The 24,141-nt window shown below is 50.6% G+C and overlaps 1 protein-coding gene across 2 annotated transcripts; it reads right to left on the bottom strand.

Annotated features, from left to right (window-relative positions):
* Window positions 1-15,174: 15,174 nt before the first annotated feature.
* On the bottom strand, window positions 15,175-17,536 carry NKX2-5 (NK2 homeobox 5). 2 transcript variants are annotated; one of them, XM_085073990.1, is made up of 3 exons: window positions 17,071-17,536; window positions 16,225-16,459; window positions 15,175-16,062 (listed from the first exon to the last, which is right to left on the bottom strand). In XM_085073990.1, the coding sequence occupies exons 1-3, from the start codon at window positions 17,357-17,359 to the stop codon at window positions 15,852-15,854; spliced, it is 735 nt and encodes a 244-aa protein (XP_084930116.1). In that variant the 5' UTR covers window positions 17,360-17,536; the 3' UTR covers window positions 15,175-15,851. The 2 variants fall into 2 exon arrangements, with proteins under 2 accessions (XP_084930116.1, XP_084930115.1); XM_085073989.1 differs by having other exon boundaries at window positions 15,175-16,459; window positions 17,071-17,531.
* Between the last annotated feature and the right edge of the window lie 6,605 nt (window positions 17,537-24,141).

The following is a 24,141-nucleotide window of genomic DNA, read 5'->3' as shown; positions in this document are numbered from 1 at the left end:
CAGAGTTTTGTTTAAAACCAAAGTCTGATGGATTGAAAGAGCCTAATGGTGTAAAAATCCTGCTTTTTCTTTAACAGCAGTGGTTGCTTATGGATTGTTTCTCTGTCCCTCTAGCCTTGGGAGGTCTCTGAGCAAAGCAAAAATGGAAAACCCCATTTGTTACTATTAATTTACACAATAGATATGAGAACTACATTGGCAATCTGATTAAATCAAAAGCCTTTTTCCTAATTTTCTTTATATCATTTCAATTTATGCTTTATATTTGCAGAGTTACTGCCAAATTGTGCATTTTAGAGTTGGGGGATCTTGTTCCTATTTTGTGGCCCTGGAACAGGCAGACTGCACAGAGTGGGTGTGGTTTTCCATATTGTTTATTCCCCTTATTTCAGGGCAGATCTTCCTCACAGCCTTTCCCAAGGTACAGAATTGCACCAAGAATAAAATAAATTGACAATGTGCACATGCTGGGTGGGTGTGAATAAGAAATTACTCAGCCTCAAAAATCCAGTCTTTTTATAAATAAATCTACCTGCATAAACAGTCAATTTACAGTCCTTAGAGACAAAGGAATTAGTGAAAAAATAGCAAGGACCACTGGATCTTTTGGGAGAGGGGAAGAGTAGAAATTCCAGAATGCAACAAGTTGCTCTGCAGGACTTGGTACTTGAATCATTTCCTTCCATAATCAGCCAGGAATCATCCTGGCTCCTGATGGGCTGCAGACATGGAGGGAAATCATCAGGGAGATGAATGTTATTTCTGTGTGGGGTGAGAAGGGTGATTTGGGGCAGCACCTCACGAGGTCCTTCAGCAGAGCCCAGCTGGTGCTCGTTCCCTGGATCCCCATAAGGTGGGATTTGCCAATCAGCCCCAACTGTGCCCAGCTGGGGATGGCTGGTGGTGCTTAAATAGCCTCCAGAGTCCACCTGCAGGCTCTCTTCTGGTGTCTGCCTGGCTCCTCACCCACTGCTGCTGCTGCTGCTGGGAAGGTAGGACTTGATTTCTCATTTTTTGGTTAATGAGAACAGCTCTGGGGGAAGAGGATGTGATTGTTCCTGGTTTTTTGTTGTCTGCTCCAGGGAGTGTTGAAAGTTGTTCCTGGGCAGTTTTTCTGTGCAGAGGGGTTTATAGTTGTACTCAGGATGTTGTATTTTGGGGTCTTGCTGCTGTATTCCTGATGTTGTGTTGTGAAGGATAAAAAATGGTATCATGCTGGGTTTTTTTTGAAAGGAAGTACCATTTTCTCAGGTGTCTGCTGTGACAAGTGCAGCAGAGCCATCAGGGATGGTGAGAAGGGAATGACCTCTGCTTCTCTGCATTTTTGGGATTTGGCATGAATTGGAGGCCAAGAGCTCAAGCCCTTCTGAGAAGGGAACTCCAGAACTGCAGGGGCAAAGTGTTTGGGAAGGAAGAAAGAAAGAAAAAAGGGCTCTGGAGAAGTGTTCATGGCTGTGTTTGAGGGTTCCTACAGGAGTGAAAGCAAACAGGGGTGCTCCTGTTACTTCCTGGGCCATCCCTCCCCAAAAGGCAGCAGGTATCAGATATGCTCCCTGCAAGGGGAAGGTGTGATTTACTGCCACAAAACAGTTACTGTAAAAATCTGTTTCCTTTGTAGACTAACTCCTTTAAAACAAAGACTAAGAAACTGCTAGGAAGTTGAAAAGGGCTGATATTTTGCCGTGGAGTTTGGGAGCTGAGACTGCAGCTGGCAGCAATCAAGCAGCTGTGGGTTAACGAACTCCTGCTCGTTAGCTGAGTGGGGGTTCATTAACTGTGTCCTGCAGCCATGAAGGGACTGTGGGTGTTTGGCTGTGCAGCTGGAGCCACTTAGGGGTGAGGATGGGGCAGCTCTGATGCCTCAGAACATTTAGAGGTTTAGGACTTTCAGGTTTGTGGAGTCTTTTGTGGAGCAGATTGCTTTTCCTAAGCACCTGTGGGAAAGGGGAAAACACCTGGAAGTTGTTCCTTGGAGTGCCAGGAGTCAGATGGTGCTGTTGGATATTTAGCTGCGTTGCCAGCACAGGGTTGGTGGGCTGTGGATGTAAATCCAACCTGCTCTCCATTCCCACATGGCCATGGTGGAGCACCTGTGTGCAGGAGCAGGTGCCTGCCAGGTGTCCATTTTATCCCTGAAATCTGCAGCATGAGGGTCACTTCCAGAGCTTTTATTTAGATGATATTTCCAAGGAAAGTCACCTTTTAGTAGTTGCAGTAAAATGAGGAGAACTGAAAATTTAACATACACTGTAAATGTGCTGGGAAAGACTGACTTAATTTGACTGTTAATTATTATTGATCACAGTGTTATCAAATACAGAAATATTATGGGGTAACTCTGAGAAAATAAATGAAGTGTGTGATATTATTTATCCCATCTCTCCAATAACTGAAGGGAAATGAAGTTTGTATTTGAAGTTGTCCTTTTGAAATGCTTTCCACATAGCTGACTTTACCAAAATGGAAAGGTGAATTCATAGCTTGGAGGTTTCTAAAAATGTCTCTGCCAAATGTGTGTGGCTGCTATCACATGCCAAGTGGCCCAGAGCAAGCCAGGCAAGTCAGGCTGGAATCTTTGGGGGCTGAGAATGTCCAGGGGACATGTGCATACTTGTCTGCAAATATGTGGGGCTCTCCTTTGGAAAAAAGGGGGGATGGAAATCAGCTTTGTTTGCTTTGCTGGTCTGCTTGTAATGGTGTGATTCTCACAGGAGAGAATCTGAAGCAAATTTTTTTGCCCAGGTATGGTGTCTTGGTGAATGTACATTGCTGCAAAACCCTTTCTGTCCATGGTGCCTGAGTGCTTGTTGTGTTTCTGTCCCATAAAGGACAATCAAATTCCAGATCTAGGGGCTCTTAAATCATCCTGCTGCTATCAAAAGCTGTTTGTGGACTTGTTCAGGTTGAGGCTGTTGAATAAATATAGCTTTATTATCATCAGCTTGCTTTTATGAAATGGAACAAACTCTGTGCCACGAAGTGAATGACAGTTCCACTGAGTTGAAGTTTGGTTTTCTCACAGGAACATGTGATGGAGAATCTTTGCCAATTTCTCTGGGTGATGCACTGAGAGAGGTGATGGATCACTGTAACTGTGCCTTGAGGTTTTGATCCTCTCTCAAATAAAGAGAGCTGCAGTCTGAGGAAAGGACTGGAATATTTATTAATTGGGTTTGGGCTCTGGCCCTTCATGTGGTGTTCCCTGAGATCTCTGCTCAGGTTAGCACCTCAAAGTGTTGCCTTGGGCTCTAAAATGCTGAATGAATCATGATGCTCCTGCAGCCTTGCAATGCCACTAAAAATAATGGTTGGAGGTGATTGTCTCGGCTGCTCAGAGCCTGGTGGTGACACCAAACTGTGTGTCCTGTCCCTGCAGGGACCATTGAGCTGGATATGATGGATTTCCAGCTTGGAATGTTGTGTGAATCTGAGCTGAGCAGCAGTTCTTCTGAAGGTCCAGCCAGCAATTTTGGGTTCTGCCCTGGCTGTTCCTGCTGCAGTGCCACGGGGCAGGCAGTGAACCTGGCTGTCTGGGGACAACTCTCCCTCTCCCATGACACTGCTGGGACACCTTGCCATGCCTTACCCACTTCCACTCGGGTTTCCTTTTATTTTTAACCGTGAGGCTGATCAGATGTTATCTCTCCCGCCCTTTGTCCCATCAGCGCCGGTGCTGCATCCCTCTTATCGGGGGAGCCGGGGCTGTGCCGGGGCTCTGCGGGGGCTCTGCCCGCCTCGGGGTGTCGGGGGCGGCATGAAAGGAAAATGCCACTCGGCTGCTCCGAGCCTGGCCCGGCGATAAGGCCGCGTGTGTCCCTGGGGAGCGGCGATAAGCGCCCAAAGGGCAGGCGGGGAGAGAGGCTCGGCGGGCATCAGCGCACACCCGGCCCTATAGATAGAACCGCGTATATATAGAACCACATGAAAGCTTTTCGCTTTCTTCTTTTCAACAGCGGCGGGGCTGAGTGTCACATCCAGGGACGCTTGGGGAGCTGACCCCGCCGGGCTGGGCTCTCGCTGTGAGCACACCGCCAGTCCTGCGGCTCATCCCGAGGGCATGGAGATGGGAAATCCCAACCCACCCGCTGCAGAGCCTTGTTTTGTCCTCCCGATAAAGCCTCAAAGCCAGGCGAGGGGCGGCTCGGTGTCCCTTTATCTGCAGAATGGACAGCGGGACAAAACTTTCCAGTTTGGGTTATTGGCTTTTCGTAGGTGTCACCCCAGCCCTGAGCAGTTATTGCTGCGCTGATGGCAGATAACTCTGTCAGTGGCATCTGGGTGCTGACATTGTGGCCAGCCAGCCCGAAAGAAAGATAAGGTTTTTCTATATTGAGTAAGTCTATTGATCCGGTCGGCCTCCTGTCCTGTGTCTGATGATAACTTGATGTTTCCAAGAGAAACAAGCTTTTCCTGCTCAGTCTATTGAGATATTATAATTTAAAAAATATGTATATTATATAAAACTTGCTGTTTCCAATATAAGCAAGTCCTCCCCTGTTCTATATATATATATAAATCATATATTTATATCAATGCTGTGTATTTTGGATTAAATAGCAAAGGATTCTTTTCTCAGCCGTGTTCTTAAAAGCTGCTACACTTGCTGCTTCTCATTTGGATAGGAAATTGCAAATGCTGCTGAGGATCACCATGTTATTCCCATTTGTTTAAACGTCAGAGATGATGTTTGAAAGTAGCTAAAACAAAAATGAAAATAGTTTTATGCCAGTGGCTCCTGGCTTTCACTGACTGGCTTGTGCCAGTAATCTGCTTATTCAAAGCCAACCGGCCAAAAATAAATATATATTTTTTTTTTAATTAAGGAAAAAGAAAACCGAAACAATCACTGTCTTCAGATTTGTTTGAAAATAGTTTTGTCTTTTGTAATTGCAGGCTTTGACCCAAACTTAGTTTTATGGTAAATAACTTTGTAGTGAATGAATAAGGTAATGTTCATGCTGTAAGACATCAAGTGGGAATTTCCATTCTCATTAATGCAGGTTAATTAATTTTTGTGAAGATACGGGAGTATATTTAGGTTTGCAGATTTCAACAAGAGCTTCCTGGTCTTATCACCTTGTCAAATAGATGTGCCTGTTAGAGGATTCCAGAGAAGATAGCAAGGAATTGCTGGTTGGGAAAGGCTTTCTCCTGGAAAGACAAGCAGTAAATATAGAAGGAGGAAAAACTCTTTATGTTCAGTACTAAACTGCAGATGAAAACTTTGCTTCTGCCCCTGCAAGAGGCGAATGGCAGCAGAGCTATTTCGGTGGATTAAAGCCAAAAGATAGCAGCAGCTCTTTCTGCCCTCGCCGGGGCAGGGGGTGGAGTGAGTTTGTAGCTCTGAGCACCCGAGTGTTGTTAATTCACATATCTCCCTCTGATTCCTGGCAGGTTCCTTGTCCCTGACCCCAGGGAGATGTCCCTGTGGCTGAGCAGAGCCCAAGGGTCCCTCAATGTCCATCAGCCACTGCTGGTGACAAATGACATTTTCTCTGCCTTTGTACTCCTAAGGTGCAAGATGTGACGTTTTACATCCAAGATCAATTATTTTTAACTGAGCAACGATAGCCCTGCCTCTGAATTATCTCAGGGCTTAATTCACATCAGTTAAAGCTTTTCAAAGGCTTATTAAAATTCCTTAAGTGTGTCCAGCTTATCAGCAGTTGAGTGTCGATGGCATTATACAAATGCTGCTATTGGAAATAACTGTTAAGTATTGTTTGGCCATATTATTCTCATATATATATATTGTGCCTGAGACTATTAATACTACTTAGTACTTACATGATTCCTTTCATCTGGTGATCGTAAGGCATTGCCCAAGGACTGCTGTCCTCTTCTAAATATGGGAAAACTGTCATGTCCAGCAGCTGTATCTCCGATTTAACATCTCCCACTGAATCCTGCCAGCCTTGGCTCTGTCTGACTTGTCAGATTTTAACAGGACTTCATTTATTTGTGCTGCTGCAGCTCCTAAACCTCGTTGGTTTGGGCAAACAGAGGAGAGCAGAGCTGCTCCTTTGCCAAGGCACCTGTGGTGCTGGAATATCCAGTCAGAAATCCTGGGGATTAGTTTGCCAGTTTTTTTTCCTTTTTTTCCCCCCTTTTTATTTCCCCCCCTGCAATTTAACTCATTTCAGGCAGTGGTGAAAGTCTAGATTTTATTGACATTTGCATTTACTCCACACCGAGGTTCTGTCTGGAGAAGCATTCTGAGGAGCTGATCATTTATTCCAGGAGCCACTAGGTAGCACTGTGAAATAAAGTTCTGCACCATGTTCTGCTCCCCTGAACAAAGACCTGCCAGTTCCAGCGTGGCTGGGCTCAGGATGGAATGAGGACAGCTAGGGTGGGTTTAAAACTTACTGCAGCCTTGGGTTCACAGTCAGGTGTGGGAGAAATGAAGGTGTCAGGGGAGTTTAAACTGGAATTTAGGAAAAAGTTCTTGACACAGTGTGTCTGACCACCCTCTGGGGGAAGAAGTTTTCCCTAATATCCAATCTAAACCTCCCCTGACCCAGCTCCAGCCATTCCCTGGGGTCCTGTCTCTGCTCACCAGGCAGGAAAGATCAGTGCCTTGCGTTACCTTGATTTAATATGTCAATATCTGAAAGAATGCAGTTAGGCAAAAATTTGGTTTTGATTAGTCAATTGTTTTAATTAAAACTGCTTTAGTATTTGGCTTATTAATTCCCCAAAATGACTCAAATAAGGTAACTTGCCCATTTTATTTTGTAACTTTTGAGCTCGAACAAGTCAGCACGTTATCCTTCTGCATTTTATCATAACTCCATGAAGTCAGTGTACAATATCCAAACTGCAGAGCAGCCTATGCCCATTCCTGTTCCAATTCCCAGCAGCCAACGTGTGTTCCTGCAGCAGCACCATATCACTGCTTTTTAAAATTAGCCCTGGCTTTGGCTGCTGAGGGGACAGGAGACATGATAAAGGGATTGAGCATCACGCTCTGCCAGAGCTGCTGGGCTTAAATCATCCTGTTACAGGAACCCTGGGCTGCTGCTGGAAAGATCTGCCCGGACTGTGGCTCCAGGGGTCACAGGGGGTGTGTTGGTCACTGTCAAACACTTTGGGGAACTTCAGTGCTGCCTGAGGAGCTGGAAATTCAGAGGAGGAGATTGTTTTTTATGGATCTGCTGTGGCTGTGCCTGAGGCAAGGGGTTTCTATCAGCAAAATCAAGCAGCTGGACGAGATGATCATTGTAGGTCCTTTCCAACTGAGTTATCCTATTCTAAAATTACTCCAGGAGGGCATGGAACTGTTGGAGCAAGTCCAGAGGAGGCCACGAGGGTGATAAGGGGACTGGAGCACCTTCCCTGTGAGGACAGGCTGGGGGAGCTGGGGAGGTTCAGCCTGGAGGAGGGAAGGGTGTGTGGAGACCTCACAGCACCTTGCAGGGGCTGAAGGGGAGAGGGAGAGAACTCTGCACCTGGAATTGGAGTGACAGGACAAGGGGAATGGGTTCACAGTGACAGAGGGACATGTGGGTTAGCTATATGGAAGAAATTGTTCTCTGTGAGGGTGGGGAGGTACTGGCAGAGAGAAGCTGTGCTGCCCCTTCATCCCTGGCAGTGTCCAAGGCCAGGCTGGACAGGACTTGGAGCAACCTGGGATAGTGGAAGGTGTTGCTGCCCATAGCTGAGGATGCAATGAGATAATCTGTAAGGTTCCTTCCAACCCAAACCATTGAGCACAAAAGCATTTTTGAGGCGGATATACTTCCCCACTGTCAGGGAAAAGCACAGAGAGTGTTGACCAAAAAGGACAAAATGTCTGTTTCTGAGGCTGTCCTAGTCCTGGACAAGCCAAAACCATCCCAGTTTGTGCTAAAACATGAGAGTTTATTTTACCCTGACAAGGGCCTGAGTTTTTGATGTTTTTGCCTTTTTGTAAGTTTGGCCACCCTGGCTGGGAGCAAAACAACCTTGTGGCATCCCCTGCTGCTCTGAGGGTGTCTGTTAACACTCGGTGGGAGGCTGCTTCCCTTCAGCTGGGTCCTCCTGCCCCACCTGCAGCGAGCTATGTGGTATTTTCATCCCCCTGAGGATTTATGGTGACCTCTCAGGAACCTTAATCAGAGGATCAATACACTCCTGGCACCTGTAGATCAACATAAACTTGACCGTTGTTCTTGACAGATCCATCAGTGTCCTTCCTGAAGCATCCCCAGGGTGGGAGGGTTTGGTGGGAGGAAGCAGAGATGGTGGCACAGCAGAGCTCCTCCATCCCAAGGTCAGGAGTCAAAGTGATAAAGGAAGGCCAGGCCTGTGGTACCCAGGCAGAAAATCAGGATAAGAAAGCTCAGGGAGGGTCTCTGCAGGTGTCTGGGGTGCAGCAAAGTCCCTGCAGGACTAGGGATTCACCCTGTGGGTGATGCTGGAGTGGAGGAAAAGCTCAGTGGAATTCCACATTCTGTGGAAATGCTGTTCCCTTCTCAGGGTTTGTGATAAGGAGGGATCTGCTGCTTTAAAAAGCTGCTGCTGGTGCTCATCCTATCTTTAGCTCAGGGCAGCAAAAGTGTTTTCTCTTTTGAAAAGTCAGTTCCTCTCTGTGCAAATGCTTTCCCTCCCTCACCCCATCAATTTTTCCATCCCAGCACTCTGGAGCAGGAATTTGTGTGTCTTTGCAGCCTTCCCATGTTTAGCAGGTGATGGAGGATCTGTATTCCTCACCTGAACTTTCTGGCCCTGTAATTCCACACATGAGGTGAAAGAACCATCTCAGGATTCCACAAATAATTCCACTGTCAATGGCACAAAAAAAAAAAAAAATCCAAAGTAATCAATTCTGTATTTAAGGAAAAAATAAATATACAGAATGGAATCCTGAGGCCCACACTGTTTTTCTCAATTTATTTTGAACCTCCTCTATTTTCAATCCCCTCAGAAATAAATAGGTTGTTATCTTGGTTGATAAAACAGAGATTATCTCAAAGGCTTTTCATTTGAAGGTGTTGGGCTACCAAATTTTGAAGGCACATCTCAAATGTGCCATATTTGTGATATTATTTTATCTTAACAATAACAAGATGCTATAAGTGGGAGCTAATTGTTTCAACAGCCTCTCCATTCCCAAACCACCTGTGCCTCAGTCTGAACCTCCCTCCTGCCTTTTCCCTGAGTTTCTGGGTTTCCTGAGTTTATTTTACCTGAGTTACCTCCTGTTTGTGGAGGTAACAGAAACGTGAAAGGATGATCCCAGCAGCTTGCAGGGATGGTGGTGCTCAGATAAATACCATTGTGTGGGTGTGTGGCTTTGAAAATCAGATCTGAAAGAGCTGAGGAAGTGGAGTTAGAAAATGAAACCTGACAGGACCTGCAGCAGGTCCTTGGTGGGTGAAGTCACAGTGTGCCCTGCTGATCCCAGCCAAGGCCAGGGCTCTGCCCCACAGCTGGATTTGGGGTGTTTGTCAGGAGCACAGGCACTGCCCAAAGCCATCCATCATCTCCTGCCCTGACCCTGCAGCACCTGCCTGTCCCTGCAAGGGCAGCAATTAAAACGTGAGCTAATGAAGAGAGCAGGACATGAAAGGGCTTTTCAAGGGCTGATCAAAGGGGCAGAGCACAGGGTTTTCACTGCCAGAATATCGAGGCCAACAGGACTGGAAATGTGGTTTAAAAGCAAAGAGGATTTTTGGAAATTAATCTACAATTTTCTCTGTTGTTCCAGTGTGCTGAGTGGGGGGTGATTCTCTCTTGTGCTATTATTTTTGGATTTTTGGTGGGGAAAAGTACTGAGTATTTAATATTTTGTATTTCATACAAAAATGAAATGCTCTAGATAATGCTACCACTGAGGACTGAAGTGGGAAATTTGATTTCCAGTTGTTCTAATGCTTTGTTGTGTAAGAAATTAAGGTTTCAGAGCTCAGGGTGAAATATTGGTGGGCTCTAAATTTGTGTCTAACCAGAGAAATGGTCACCTCAGGCCTGGCTCTCAAAGAGGCCAATAATCAGAAGTTCCCATTGATTTTTGTTTTTTTAATTAGTTTTTCTGTGTCCTTTCAAAAGATGAATTTTTGATCCCAAAAGAGTGATCCTAAAAAGTGAATTTTTGATCCCAAATGGACACACCAGATGCCTGTGAGTGTTGATTGAGTGATAAGGCAGAACATCTCTTTTTACAGCATCAATTACGCTTTCCTGTCTTCAGAATTTTGGAGAAGCAAAGCGATTTTTTTTTTTGGCATTGCTTGGAAAGGTCTGTTCATCAAGGCAGCAGTGAGGAACCTGCAGGGCTGTGTGTTCATGGCTCCAGGATGGGAGAACTCCTGCCATCCCCATGGATGCACAGATTGCATTCTGGGCATGGAATTGGCTGCTGTGACCCAAATAAATCCCAAAACAAACACGAAAACTCCTCCAACCCTCACCACCAGCAATAAATAGCAGGAGGGCAGTGGAGCCTCAGCAGGGGAGGATGTCAGCAGTGTGGCTGAGTGTCATCGTGGCTGTTTGTCCCCTGAGCCCTCCGGGTGGAACCTGCAGTGGGATTAGCCATGTCCTGCAGTGAAGTGCTGGAACTGCATCTGGACCTGGCTGAGAGAGGGAAGCAGCAGCTGATGCTGCACGATGCTCAAAGCAGCACACAAAACCTCCAGTCAACCGAGATTTAAATAATTTTCCTCCTTTGGAACAGCACAAATCATCTCCTTAATATCATTAGAAATACTGACGTTGAGGCAGTAGGTTTTCATTCTCATTTTTTTGGTGCTTAAAAATGTGGGAAACTAACTTGTTTGACTGAAACTGGTCTGATTTTTTTTTTTTTTTAATTTTTATTTTGTGGGCTGTTTCTGATCAGCTCCTCTCCCTGCCAGCCAGCACTGTGCCCATGTCTGCTCCTCCACTGCTCTGAAAACAGCTTTTTTTCTGCACAAATAATTGAGTACAAAAACATCCTGGGCCAGAAAGGTGGGATTTGGGGGCAATTTCTAGCAGTTAATATTGTTACTTATTCCAAGCTTAGGCTGGAGGACAATGCAGTCTATTAAGGAAGTGTCTGCTGTGCTAAAATAAACTCTGCTGTATTCTTATGGTAGCAAAGAGCACCAAATTCTGCTCCAAACGCACATAACCACTAGGAAAGGTTTCTAGTGTAGGTGTTATGAGCTGTGGAAATTAATAACTTGTTCAACAGCCAGGTTTGGTTCTAGGACTAAAATGTCTTTCTAAATTCTATTTATTATGGTCCTTACTGAGTAGTTTTTAGAGCAATTCAGAGAGTTTGGACTACCTGAAAAATTCGCTTTTCTTTTCGCATTTGAGAATATTAACTCCTGACTTTGCCCATTCCACAGCAGTGTCATTCATGCCTTCTGCCTGCTGATCTCCACTAATAATTATCTAGCTCCAGGATATCTTCCCCAAGACCGATTAATTTTACTCAACCCTAAAAAATAAAATTATTTTGGCCACCAAGAGATTTATTCCCATTTACAAGTTTTTTTTTTTCTTTGGGACAACTTATTTTTCCAGCCCTCCAGGCTGAGCAGGTATTGAGTGAACTCTGTAAGTTGTGTAGGAGAATCCCTGGGCTGTTCACAGCGGGCAGGACTGAACTGAAAAGAGTTTATTTTGTGTCTCAGCATATTCATCCCAACTCCATTGAATTAATTCATATTTCATTCGAGGTTTCAGTAACTCCTTTATGCAAAGGCAGAGGAACTCAGCTGGTTTTACTCATCTCAGCATCCCATCAGCTCTGCCACCAAGTCTGTGGTTTTGTCTCTAAATGGGTTTTTCTTGCTGAATGAAACTCTGGAGAGGCAGGGTTTAAAATGACTGCAGGAGACACGTAGAGATCTTCGAGTAACGTATTCCATGTCACTTTGCTAAACTTTGATCGATGAACTTTCACAAATATGTTGCCAGTGCTTGATTTTTTTCTGCTGGGAGAAATCTCTGCTTCCCTCTCTGCGTCAAAAATTAGCTTTAATTTCGTGTTTTCGGCACTAACAAACCACCCAGGAATGAAAAATCAGACTCCAGCCTGAAAGCCCATCCCTTTCTCGCTTTGGAGTGGCGTTTTAAAGGTGTTGATTCTTCTTAATAATCCCCATTAACAAGAAATCACTTACTGCTGATAGTGATCTAAAGCGATGTCAGTGAGATGAATTAGGAGCAGGGGCTGGGCAGAGAGGGTTGCTGATCTGTTGTTTTCCTGCCCAGCTTCCCAGGAACATCGAAACACTTAATTCCTGCCGGGACCATATCTTGTTTTCTGAGAAGAGAGAGAGAGAGTTCTTCTTTCTTTCCAGAGAAGAACTTCCGATGTGAAAACTCCTTGAACTCAAGGAATTAAATTCTGGCCGCAAGTGCACTTTAGGAACTACACGGGTGTTGTTTGGCAAAAACAATGACTTCAGTTCCTACAAACCTGCTGAAGGCGAGGGATTTGGTATCAGTCCCTTACAGCTGACAACTTGTTCCTGTACAAATTCTGTGAATTCCGAAGAGTTTGGATAAACTTGCCATGTGCGGTTTGTCTCAAAAAGGCTGAGCTGCCCTTGCCCTGTCACTTTCAGGTGGAGCTGGGGCACTGAATTCTCCCAAAAAAAACCCCAAAAAAGCTAGGCTAAAACAGAGCAGTGAACGCCAGTGCCAGGCTGCGTAATCCCCAAAAAATCTGAGGGAAGAGCGAGATCAAATCCAAGTGCAAATCTTATTAAAAGCTTTTTCCTACACCCCTCAGCATGCCCCCAGGCACTGGGAGGATCTCTGATTTCAGGTTCCCTGGGGAAACGCCAGCATCCTGCTCTGTCCTCTGGAACAACCTTTCTAAGCACAGGCTCGGAGTGTTGCTCTAGAGATGGGAAACACTTCACGCTCAGACAGGAACATGTCAGATTTGATCCGTGCATTTTTTTCTGAGCCTTTGGGAGGGCTGGGCTCGGCAAGGCTCTGCTGCTTTTGGAAGTCCTGGGGAGACCTTTTGGCCCTGCCTGACCCTGTGGAGCTGCAGCTGGGAATGAGGCTGCCCTGGAGAGCAGGAATAGGAGAATTGGGGTTTTTGGGAAAGCAGGGATCCCCCATGGCCAACACCAGCGTGCTGGGGGTTAATTCCTACTGCATCTCCCTGCACTTCCCACTAATCCAGCTAATGGAAGGTCTTAGCCGTGGCTGCTGTGCCCCTGCCAGCTCTGCCTGCCTGGCCCCGGCCAGCTGTGCTCGTGTCCTGCCTAAATCACTTTCTGAATTGGCTCCAAGGCTCCGGCTGCTGCTGCGAGCCTCTGCCTTATCCTGCGCTGCATCTGCTCGTGATGCAATTCCCGCAGGAGGAGGGGAGAGGGAGCAGGAGATGTAGGACTCTCATCCCTGCTGAGAAGGAGCACAGTCCTGGAAATCAGACCCAAAGCTGGTGCCCAGAACGGACACTGCAGGAAAAATCCCACTGGACAGTCAGATTTCTCGACAGCTGTAGCTCTGAGATATTGTGGGAGGAAAAGAAAAGCATTTGAAGAAAATAAGGCATCTGAGGAAGGGAAAGGATGTTGGGAGTATGTGGAAAGGGTTCTGTGTTGATGTGGGGAGTTAGTTTTTCCTGTGGCTTTTCCTGAAGTTTCACTGCAGTCTGTCTTGTTTGTCCACTTAATGACGAGCCCTGCTCGGAGTCAGCTTTTGAAAATAGTTGTTCAAGTTTTAGCTGACCTAAATGCTTTCCCCCATGTTAACTCAGGACTTGTCCTGCCTGCCGAGGGCTCCCTGTGTGCTCTGAGCCTGGCCAAGCTCCGCAGTGGTGACACCAGGTGCACAGAGAGGGATGGCAGCTCTGGGACCATTGCACAGCTCAGGCAAACTGAGCCCCAAACCTGACTGAGCCCCCAAACCTGACTCCCCCATCATTCAGCAGTTTAAACCCAGCTTTCTCCTGCCCCCCTCCATTCTCTTTTCCCGGAGTTCTCAGGGAGGTGGGCATCCTCTTTTAGCAGGGCATTTTGTGATTAACACACTGCCTCTCTCCCATCTGGAGCCTGTGTGTCCTTTTGACACAAACCCCGTGTGGGAAGATGGCAAAGCCATCCTGGGCCTTGGAGATGGTTTCAAATGAGGGGAAATGGCCTTTGCTTCTTCCCACAGCTGCCCTGTGTACCTGCTTCAGGCTGGCAGACTCTAGTCCCCTTTGTCACAGCCCCCAAGTGTCCCTCTGGCTCTCTGGGCTGAGCACCCGAGGCAGATTCTGCTCGGGATGAGGCAGAAAGCTCTGCTTTGCCCAGCCCTGAGCCCCAGACAGGTGTCTGTGCTCCGCACCGAGCAGCACCCAGGGCTCCTCTCGCGTTTGCAGAGATAGGAAGGAGGTTAGGAGCTCCTTATCTGTGCAATCCTCCCTCGGGGGGTGTGCGGGGCTGGCAGGGAGGGATGGAGGCTGCAGGCAGCTTCCATTCCCCGGCAGCCTTTCATCCTCTGTCCCAGGGCCACAGCCACCCTGTCTCCAGCGCTGTTTACTGATGGGGCCGATAGGGCCGAGGCAGGAGGGGTTGCAGGTTCCCTTAATCGCCCTGTCACCGGCCGGCCGGTCTCAGACACTCAGAGGATGTTGTGACTGCGCTGAATTACATTGTTTGTTGTTTCTCACTCCCAATAATTGACATTTGATAGCGACTACTGTAAAAGCGGCCGAGGGGCTGGGGCTGGGGCAGAGGGGCGGCAGGAGCTGGGGAGCTCTGTTCGCTGTCCCTGAGCAGTTTGGGGACAGGCGGGGTGTCCTTTGCCCCTCTCCCCATGGGGACAGGATGTGGAGGGGCTGTGAAAACCTCCCGCGGATGCATCGGGGGCAGTTTGGGGGGTTTGGTTTATGATTTGGGGTGTCTATACTTCCCCTTGCATTGCTTTTTTGTGTGCAGAAAATAAATCTGCCCCACGCTTTCAGACACTGGGAACGCCGGGGTCACTCCCGATCCCGGCCCGGGGAGCAAACAGGACACAATCCGTGCTCAGCGGTCCTGCCCGAGCTGGGAGCTCCAAAAGCGGCTTGAAAACGACCTTTAAAAATCGTTAAAACACAAACACCGTTCGCCGGTGGTAAAACGGGAATGCCGAACGTTCGGGAGGGCTGCACAACCCGGGGGAGCGGCAGGGAAAGAAAGGATCCCGGAGCGGGCAGGCGGCCCGGGAGAGCCCCGGGATGCGCAAGGAACGCCAGGGACGCCGAGGTTCAGCCACTCTCTTTAATGACAACGCGCTGATCTCCGTCAGCTTGTACAGCAAAGGGCAACACGTACGAAGGGACGGACAGTGCATTTCCATACTAACTCACGTTTTTAGTGCATAACCCTACGGGACCTGGCGGGCCGGAGTGTCTGTGTCCCTCGGCCGGGCTGGGCTGGGGATTTGTCCTCATCCCTGCCCAGGCTGGTGAAAACAGCCTCGCAAGGGAGACCTGGGGGTGGCGAGATGCTGGACGGACCGAACAGCGGGGACCGTACGGGAAGTGCAAAAATTAAATGTGGAGGTCAATAATAATTAGTATAGAGTAAAAGTTAAAAAAAAAAAAAAATTACAGAGTTGCAGGGCTTGGCTAGGTGTTGTTGGGAACACGTCGAGCGAAATTACCGGCTGGTTTGTAGGAAGGAAGGAGGAGAATTAGCAGGGTGAAGAGCCCGGTGGAAGGGGAGCGAGAAAGGCCGGGAAATGCGGGCATCGCCCGCCTGGCCCCGCACGAAATCCCGACCCCCCACCCCGGGAATGGCCACCACACTCGTGAGCTCCGCCGGGATGCTCCTCCGAACCGTCCTCATCCCCCCGCAGCCTGGAAATGTCCCGAGCCCCGCTCGCAGGCGCCCCGCAGCCCCTCCATCGCCGGCGGTCCCTGGGGGCAGCGGGCCGGGGCTCTACCAGGCTCGGATGCCGTGCAATGTGGAGATGCCCGCGTTGCCCTGCGGGATGGGCGTCTGCACCGAATTCAAGTCCCCCACGCTGAAGTTCATGAAGTTGTTGGCGGCCGCCGAGGGCTGCATGGGCTGCATGGAGGGGTAGTTGCAGTTGTAGTTGGCGTTGCAGGCGGGGCTGTTGTAGTTGGTGTACGCGGGGTAAGCGTTGTAGCTGTAGGGGTTAATGCTGACATTGTAGGGCGAGCTGTAGGGAGAAGATTCCCCCAGGCAGGGCTTCCCATCGCGCACCAGCACCGGCACGGCGATCCGCCGCGGGGGAGGGATCCCCACCATTTCCAGGGTCTGGTCCTGTCTCTGCCTTTTGCATTTGTACCTTCGATTCTGGAACCAAATTTTCACCTGGGTGGAGGTGAGCTTTAGGACGTTCGCTAGGTGGTCCCTCTCGGGGGCAGAGAGGTATTTCTGCTGCTTGAACCTTCTCTCCAGTTCGTAGACTTGGGCTTGAGAAAAGAGGACGCGAGGTTTCCTCCTTTTCCGCTGTCTGGGGCGCTCGGGATCTTCCAGGTCTCTTTTCTCCTGCTCCAGGCTCTTGTGTAGGGAACACAGTTCTGCGGCAAAATAAAGGGAAAAAGGGGAGGAAAAAATTGTGCAAAAAATAATGAATCGATGTTTAATAAGCAGCGTGAAAACGTGAGCGAGCCCTGGCTCTTCCCCTGCCTTAAAGGCCACTGTGGCAACGCGACCGGCCGTGCCCCTCTCTTTAAGCACCCGTTTAACAAATTTTCCCTCTTTTTTGTTTAAAAATAACCGTGCTCCGTGCACTGATGTGAGCCGCGGCCGCCTGTGCCCAGCCTGGATTTATCGCACGGAGTTTTGTGCTGAATGCCACCCCGACCGAGCTAGGACTCAGATTTGTCGCTTGGTTTCTGTAGGAACTCGAGGCCTCGCGTGTTCCCCTGCAGCTCTGCCCAGGAGCACAGCCCGGGGGTCTCCAGGCCGGGGGCAGCGGGACCCTCCCGCTCAGCCCCGCTCCTGCAGGGCCCGGCAGGGCATGAAGTCGCTGCCGCTCTCAGAGCCCCCAGACCGAGCACAACCCCGCGCTGTCCCCTCTTCCCCTGCAGCCCTGGGGACCCTCGGCCGAGCGCCCAACCCCGGCTGGTGGTCACCATCCCCCTGCCCTCCCTTTCTCCCCGAGCCGGGCAGCAGCGCTTGGCTTTACCTTTCTTGTCTGCCTTGGCCTCCTTGGCCGAGTCCATCTCCACGTAACTTTTCACGTAGTAGGAGCCGGGGAAGGTTTTGCTGGGGGGCTGCTCGGGCAGCTCCTCCCGCAGGTCGGGCAGGGCCGGGGGCTCAGCGCTGAACGCCTCCTGCTTGAAGGTGGCCAGCATGCAGGACGGGGAGGACAGCGACGCCAACTCCATGGAGCCCAGGCCGCTCTGCTGCTGCTGCTCCAGGTTCAGAATATCCTTCACCGAGAAGGGGGTCGTCGTCACAGGGCTAGGGAACATTGCGGAGGACAGCGGGGCAGCGGCCGCAGCCCAGGGTCATGGAAAAGTAGGTGGGGAGCAGCCAAGGTGGAGCAGCGGTGGAGCGTGGGCTCCCGGAGGGGGCACATAGCATTCCCGCGAGTAGCCGTGACTTGTGCACTGCAGGCAGGTAGGAGCAGACCATAAGGCCAGGGAAGGAGGGACTAGGCAGTTTTTGGGTGACTTTAGCTTTCTATTGGCCAACATTGCGGTGATGGTATGAGAGATGCAAAGTTCCATGTCACCTAATATAGTAATACATCTCAAAAACATCTCCGCTCTTTTAAAGGGGCGGCACTGCATTTATGCAGCTTTTCCAGCGCCGAGTTTGTTCATCCATTTGGAAAAAAAAAAAAAACCCAGAAAAAAGAAAAAAAGAAACAGAATGGCCTAATGTGTACAAAATCACTATCTGACGCTATCTATCATACAGTCAGATTAAATAAACAGGGCCGGGAGGAAACCATCAACCAAATATGTGCTGATTTAAATTTTTTTTTTTTTCTAAGCGAGAGAACGGAGGTTTCGTTTTTAGTATTCTGCAATATCCGATGGCAGGAACTAGAAAGCGGGAGTTCACTGCTGTGTAAAGCGCGCTCAAGGGGAAATCCGCGCTTGGGGTTTATACAGACATTCTGAAGCAGCACAGTGCTTGCAATGTCCAGTTGATAGGAGAGAGACCCTGAACAGCCCCTGCTTGGCTCTGGAGAGGAAAATGCCGATTGGGTTTTCCTCCCGTTTGTTTGTAAAGTTTTCAAACAAGAAAAAACAGCATTGTCGGCGGGAGGATTAAAAAAAATCTAAAAAATCGACCAAACCAAGCGTGGATTGAAGGTGTTGCAAAATATACAGGGGTAAGAGAGGAATAAGTCAAGCAACCGGCAGCTGGGCTGCTGTCAGGAGCCGGACAGGCCCCGGTGCCGGCAGTGTCCCCGCAGTGTCCCCGCAGTGTCCCCGCAGCTCGGGTGGCAGCACGGCCCGGGTCCATGGGGCAGGGTTGGGCACTCATTCATTTCACTCGCTTAGAGTCGCTAAAATAAACCTTAGCGGCAAAGTCGCAGGTTGAGGAGGGGCGTTTCGGGGCTTTGTGGGTTCGGGGGGTGAAGGAAATAAAAAAATAATGTCCTTTAGCGCTCCAGCGCCCAGCGGAGAGAGGCACAAGGATGGGCTCGGCCCCGGGCGGTGGGAGCAGAGCGGAGAAACCCTAAAGGGATGCGGTGAGTTCGGGGGTCCCTTGGCTGAGCCCCGCTCTGGGGTCACAGCCGTGCAAATCCTTTCTCCTCCGGCAGGCAGGCACCCTCCGGGGCGGTGGGAAGGTGAGCCCACCCCACCCTCAGGTGCCCTCCCCGGGCTGCTCCCTCCCGAACGGACCCGCCGCTGCCCCCGGGGTGTTGTCTTGGCACCTCGGGCTCCCTTCTGGGCTATTTAATTCAGGATATTTCTGCGGGAGATGCTGCCAGGAGCAGCAGCAGCATCCCCGGCGCTCGCAGCCCCTCTCTGCGGCTGTGCTGGAAGCGGTTTGTCGGCAAACCAGCCCCGGCTGTGGCGATGGCAGTGGGAGCGATCCCTGGGCTCGGGGTGGCCTGAAATATTGCGGTTTAACGAGGGGAGGGGTCGGCAGGACCGCCAGCTGGACCTTCGCGGCTGCGTTTCCTGCAGAATTCCCTGGGAAACTCGAGGGGATTCTCCTCCGTTAGAGGAGAAAGGGTGAAGTGCTCGGGGAGGGTGGAGGCAGCCTCGGCAGCCCGGCTCAGAACAGAGACCTGCGGAGGGACTTTGCAGGGCTCTTGTGACACCTCTGACCCTCCGCAGGCTTCCTTAACCTCGTTGCCTCCGTTTTATTACAATCTCATAGGGCTGGGTTAGACACAGACTAAAATAACGAAGTGATCCCGACCCTCCCCAAACCCAGAGCTGTGCTCAGGTTCGCCTCGGTGACATCCACACCCTGCGGGACGGGAGAAACAGCTCCCAGCGCTCCCGTCCTTTATCCCGGGACAAAACACCCTTCCCGGGTCAGGCCCGGAGCTCGTCCGCCAGTTCCTACCCCGGAGGTTTCCCTGCGCTCGGGGAACCCAGCAGGGTCCAGCCAGACCCCCTGCGCGCCCGGAGCGCATCCCGGCGGGGCGGGAGCTGCCCTGCCGGCCGACAATCCGGGATTAATTGAGGATTTCAGAGCTCCCTGCAGCCCCCCAGTCACACGGCGGCTCCCGATCGATGTGGGTCCGGCTGCACGGGGTGGAAGTGATTAATTGAACGATAAGCCGGAGCTATCATTTGGAATGTCATTAATGCGTCGGGGAGACATTCATTGGAGACAGACAGCGTTATCTCCGCTTTATCTTCAACAATGCATCACTTTTAATACCGCAGTTTAGAAACAAATGGGGGCTTTAGCCTTAGCCCTTCTCTTCGTGTTTATATTTTTGGAAGAATCACAACTAGTGGGAGTCCCGGGCTCGGCCCCCTGATAAATGAACATTAGCACTTTTTAGAACTACTGTATCAACAAAAAGAGCTGCAGGGCCGCAATAATTGGTGAAAAAGCAAACACTCCGCAAGGAGAGGCCAGGTCTGCTCTGTGTCCGGCTGATTGATGAATAAGTTACTGACATACAGCAGCTCACGGACTTTCCGGGTCGGGGCTCAGCACCCATTCCTTCCCCCCTTTCCCACCCCCTCTCTCCCTTTCCCGGGGCTCTCAGCAGCCCGCTGAAGTCAGGCTCCGGCTGTCCAGCGCAAGGGACAAAGGCGACAGCTTCCCACAGGGTCCTGCCCAGCCCGGGGGATCTGCCTGCGTGCCTCAGGGGCGGAGGGGAGCAACCTCGAACTCTCCCGCATCACTTTTACCTTTTGCGGACTTGTTTTTGATTGCGTTTAAAATATATATTAAAAAAAAAAAAAAAAAAAAGGTAAAGAGAGACAAGCCCCAGAGGAGTGTCCTGAAACATTTCCTGCAGACCTAGGCTCCCTGGGTGTAAGTGGGGGAGATGGGGCCAAAAACCCTGTGCTATTTTTCTGGCTGTCAGGGGACAGTGGCGGTGTCCTGTCCCGTCCTCCGCCGGCGTCACGCTGCTTGCAGGTTGCTCTCGCTGCGCCCTCGGGACTGAGCCTGCCCTGGCTCCTCGCAGGCGGTGCTTGTCGTCCACACCCGCTCGTTGCTTCTCTTCGGGATTGCTAAATGTGATTAGTGTTGGGTTTATTGCCGTTTAATTTTTTTTTTTTTGGTGCTTTTTTTTTTTTTTTTTCCTTAAAAAAAAAAAAAAAAAGACACCAAAAACTTTTCTTGCTGAAACCACCCAACCCAACAGAAAAAAATTCCCAACCCCGCAATTAGCTCCAGAGGGCACATCCTCTCTCCCTCTGAGCTTTCGACACCTCGGACTGTTTAGAGAGAGAGAGATGGTACCTTTTAAAAAAGTTTTCCTCTTAATCCCGGTCGGTTAAGATGTCCAGGGCCCCCTCCCGTTCTAATTCCCAGCTATCTCCCGAGGACTGTTTATACCTCGCCAGTAAACGCCGTGGTTTGAAACCTTGTCACTAATTGAGTGCTAACACTTCAGGTGCTATAGATTTGTTAAGAGCCAGTAGTCCAGAAATAGCCTATTAGGGTTTCCTTGCGAGAATCGGTGCCAATCTCTCGGTTCCCACCCTGGCGCCGGGAGCCGCTGGGACCCCGAGATCTCTGCCAGGGCTCCCCAGGCTCTTTTGGGCAATTATTCCTTTCAAACGACTGGGAAAGGAGGCTGCAAACCGGCGAGCCCTGGCTGAATAAATTCTGCCGGCGGGATGGTGGTGCTGTCGGGGTCTCCTCGAGGGTCCCGGAGGGCGTTTGGGGGCTGCTGGGGGCGAGTGGGGCCAGGGAAGGTTTTCTTTCACCCATGCGGAATTCTTCAGAGGGAAAAGGCTTTGGAACTGTCCAGGCACTCTACTCCACCGCAACTAAAACCACCTTTTCTTGCTACTTTTTCCCTCCCTTTACTTCCCTCGTTAAAAAAAAAAAAAAAATTATCTTCTTTTTCCCTGGTCCATTCAAGCTCTAACGAAGCTGGCCTTTTCAGCCGTCAAAAACAGAGTTTTGACCTTGAGGAGAAGCCAGCCTTGGAGCGGGGCCTCTCCTGTGCCCGGGGCTGGGAACCGCTGAGCTGAGAGCTGGGGCTGCCTCCGGGACAATCCCGGGACAATCTCCTCCGGGACAATCCCGGGATAATCTCCTCCGGGACAATCCCGGTGCCGAGCGGCGGGCCGCAGCCAGGGCTGCCAGGGGATGGTGCCACCACCGCCACCGCTGCTCGGCCTCCTCCTGCCCGCCGCTCTCGGATCCCGCGCTCCGCCGGGCATTCGGGAGATAATCGGGTCTCTTCCCTCCGTGCCAACCGGAGGGAGAGCGCGGATGCAGGCGGGTTTCGGGGCACAGCACGAAATACAGCACCAAAGCCCCTTCTGTTTATTACAGGACAATTGATGCAAAGCCGGAATAAACCTCTCCGGTGCCGTTTCGCTTTGGGCAGCCCCAGCCCCGTTCCCAGGCAGGCCGGGGGGGCGAGCCCGGGGGGTGGCCCGGTGGCTTCTTTCCGCCTCCGTCGGTGACTCGGGTGGGGTGACTCGGGCAGGAGGACTTGGCCAGCAAATACCTCCGTGGAGTTTCCCCTCCTGCCCTGGGCTCCGTGCCTGGAATCTGACAATTCAGCTGGTTCTTGCACCTCGGGTGCTGGAAGTGTTTTCTCGCCCCGGGCTGAAGCGAAAGCTGGGAGCAGGGCAGATAAATGAAAAGCTTTAATTTTCCCTGCCTGTAACTTTTTTTTTTTTTTTTTTTTTTTTTCCTGCCTGTAACTGTGTTGGGCTCGCTGGTGAAGAGAGAGCGATGGGGAATTCTCCGACCTTCCCGTCGCCCTCTCCTCGCCCCGGGCAGCGCTCGCGTTATTTGCGCTTGTTTGGGACCCGCCGCTTTTCTGCGCTCCAGAAAAAGTTTTTTAACGCGTCCAGGTAATCCCAAAAGCGCTCGTTCGTTACGATTCCATGGGGAACGCACTCAGGGCGAGAGCCACACGGTAATTTTTAGGGAATTTTCAAGAGTTAAACGGCCGAAGAGACTTTCGTGCGACAACGGTTTGTCACACGCGTCCCGCAGCCAGGACGCACCGGGGTGTGGTGATGGGCAGGAAAACTGTGTCAAAAACGAAATACCTCCCGGGCACTGACGGTGAAGTCTGGGCTGTTTCGAAGGACAAAGCTCTAAACGCCGCGGGGTTTTGTCCCCATCTGCCTCCCCCGGCGGGCAGAGAATTCCCACCGGCTGCGCTGGGAACGGGAGCGGCGCTCGGCCGGGAAACCTCAAACCGCCGCAAGATTTCAGGGTGTTTGCGGCTTGTCTGTCCGCACGATGTTTTCCAGAGGAGATAAAGGTCTGACTTCTCGGACACTTCCTGCTGGGCTTATAAAATCCGATCCGTCTTGCGATGTCACCGTGCGCGCTTGGCGCTCCGGGGGGGCCGCGCCGGGCAGGGACAGCGGGCAGAGCCGCTCGGGGGGTGTCACTGAAAGCCAGAAGGCGTTTGGGCTTTATTTATCTTAAAATCTTAAAATATTCTGTCCTCCCTCACACACGCACACCGCAGAGGTGAGGGAGCGGCAGCACCCTGCCCGGGGGTTCGGCTCAGCCCCGCTTTTTGGGCTCTGCGGGTTCCCCTGGCGCTCCAGCAGCAGGATGGATCCATCCCGGACCCTACCCTCTGGAAAAGCTCCTTCCTGAGGGATCAGCTCGGCCGAGACGGATGGGAGGATGAACCGGTGCGAGTAGAGTTACAGAGCTCTGACCCCCGGCTCCGCTTTGGCGTCTCCCGGCCGTGTCCCCTTTGCCCCCAGCCTGTCACCCACAGCCGGACAGCCATGAAATCGCCTGTCCCGGGGCCAGCCAAAGGCGGGAGGGGTCCCTGTCCCCATCCCTGTCCCCGTCCCTGTCCCCTCCGCTCCCGCGGGGCCTTGTCGGGATGGCCGCTCTGCCTGTCCTGCCTGTCCCCTTGCTCCAGAAAGCCGAATTCCAGGGTCGCCTAGCTTCTTTTCCATAATTTGCCGCTGGGCTGTCCCGAGGGAGTCTCCCCGCTGTCCTGGAAAATGTCCCTCGGCTCCCCGGGGTGACATTCTGGTGGGAGCGCCGCGCCTCTTTCAGGTAATAATAAACAATTAGAAAATCCGCAAAAATCAGCATCCCCTCCAAACGCAACAAACCAACCAGTACCAAAATAAATATAAAATAAAAAAAGATAAAAGAAGGAAAGAAAGGAATACTCGCCGCTACCGCGGAGCTCTCAGACCCGCATTTATTTTCGCCCCGAGACGCGCGTTTGGCAGAGCCGGTTCCTCTTTTCCCACTCCCGAATCCCGCAAACGGAGGCGCTGGGAAAAAGCTCAGCCCCGCCAGCGCTCCCGGACGATTAATGCCCGGAGCAGGACCAGGACTTTGAGTCGGTTTTGGGGTTTTTTCTTTGGAAGAGGGGAAATTACCAGTTGTTGGGTTTTGCAATGGTCTGATGGGGAATGGATCGGTTTCTCCGAATATTCCCGTTTCTGCATCTTCTCCGGAAAGCAAAAACTGTGTGTGTTCCCGCGGGTTTTTTTTTTAATAGAAGAAATAAAATGCTTGGGGAGAAATCCCTGCAAAATTAAAACCTGTAAGAAAGAGAAAGCGGTAAATACAGGCATGGGGAAACGTTTTTATCAACCTGATGAATGTATAATTTACCGTTCATAAAATACAGATATTT

The sequence above is a fragment of the Lichenostomus cassidix genome, chromosome 13 (genome assembly GCF_008360975.1).
Source record: "Lichenostomus cassidix isolate B80296 chromosome 13, HeHo_3.0, whole genome shotgun sequence".
NCBI lineage: Eukaryota > Metazoa > Chordata > Aves > Passeriformes > Meliphagidae > Lichenostomus > Lichenostomus cassidix.
The sequence above is the reverse complement of the archived record's forward strand: the minus strand, read 5'-3'. Positions and strand labels throughout refer to the sequence as shown.

Coding starts and splice junctions, on each gene's coding strand:
- NKX2-5 (XM_085073989.1), bottom strand. CDS start 17,359: ATGTTCCCTAGCCCTGTGACGACGACCCCCTTCTCGGTGAAGGATATT. Junction 16,460..17,070: donor GGCCAAGGCAGACAAGAAAG/GTAAAGCCAAGC, acceptor ATTTTGCCGCAG/AACTGTGTTCCCTACACAAG.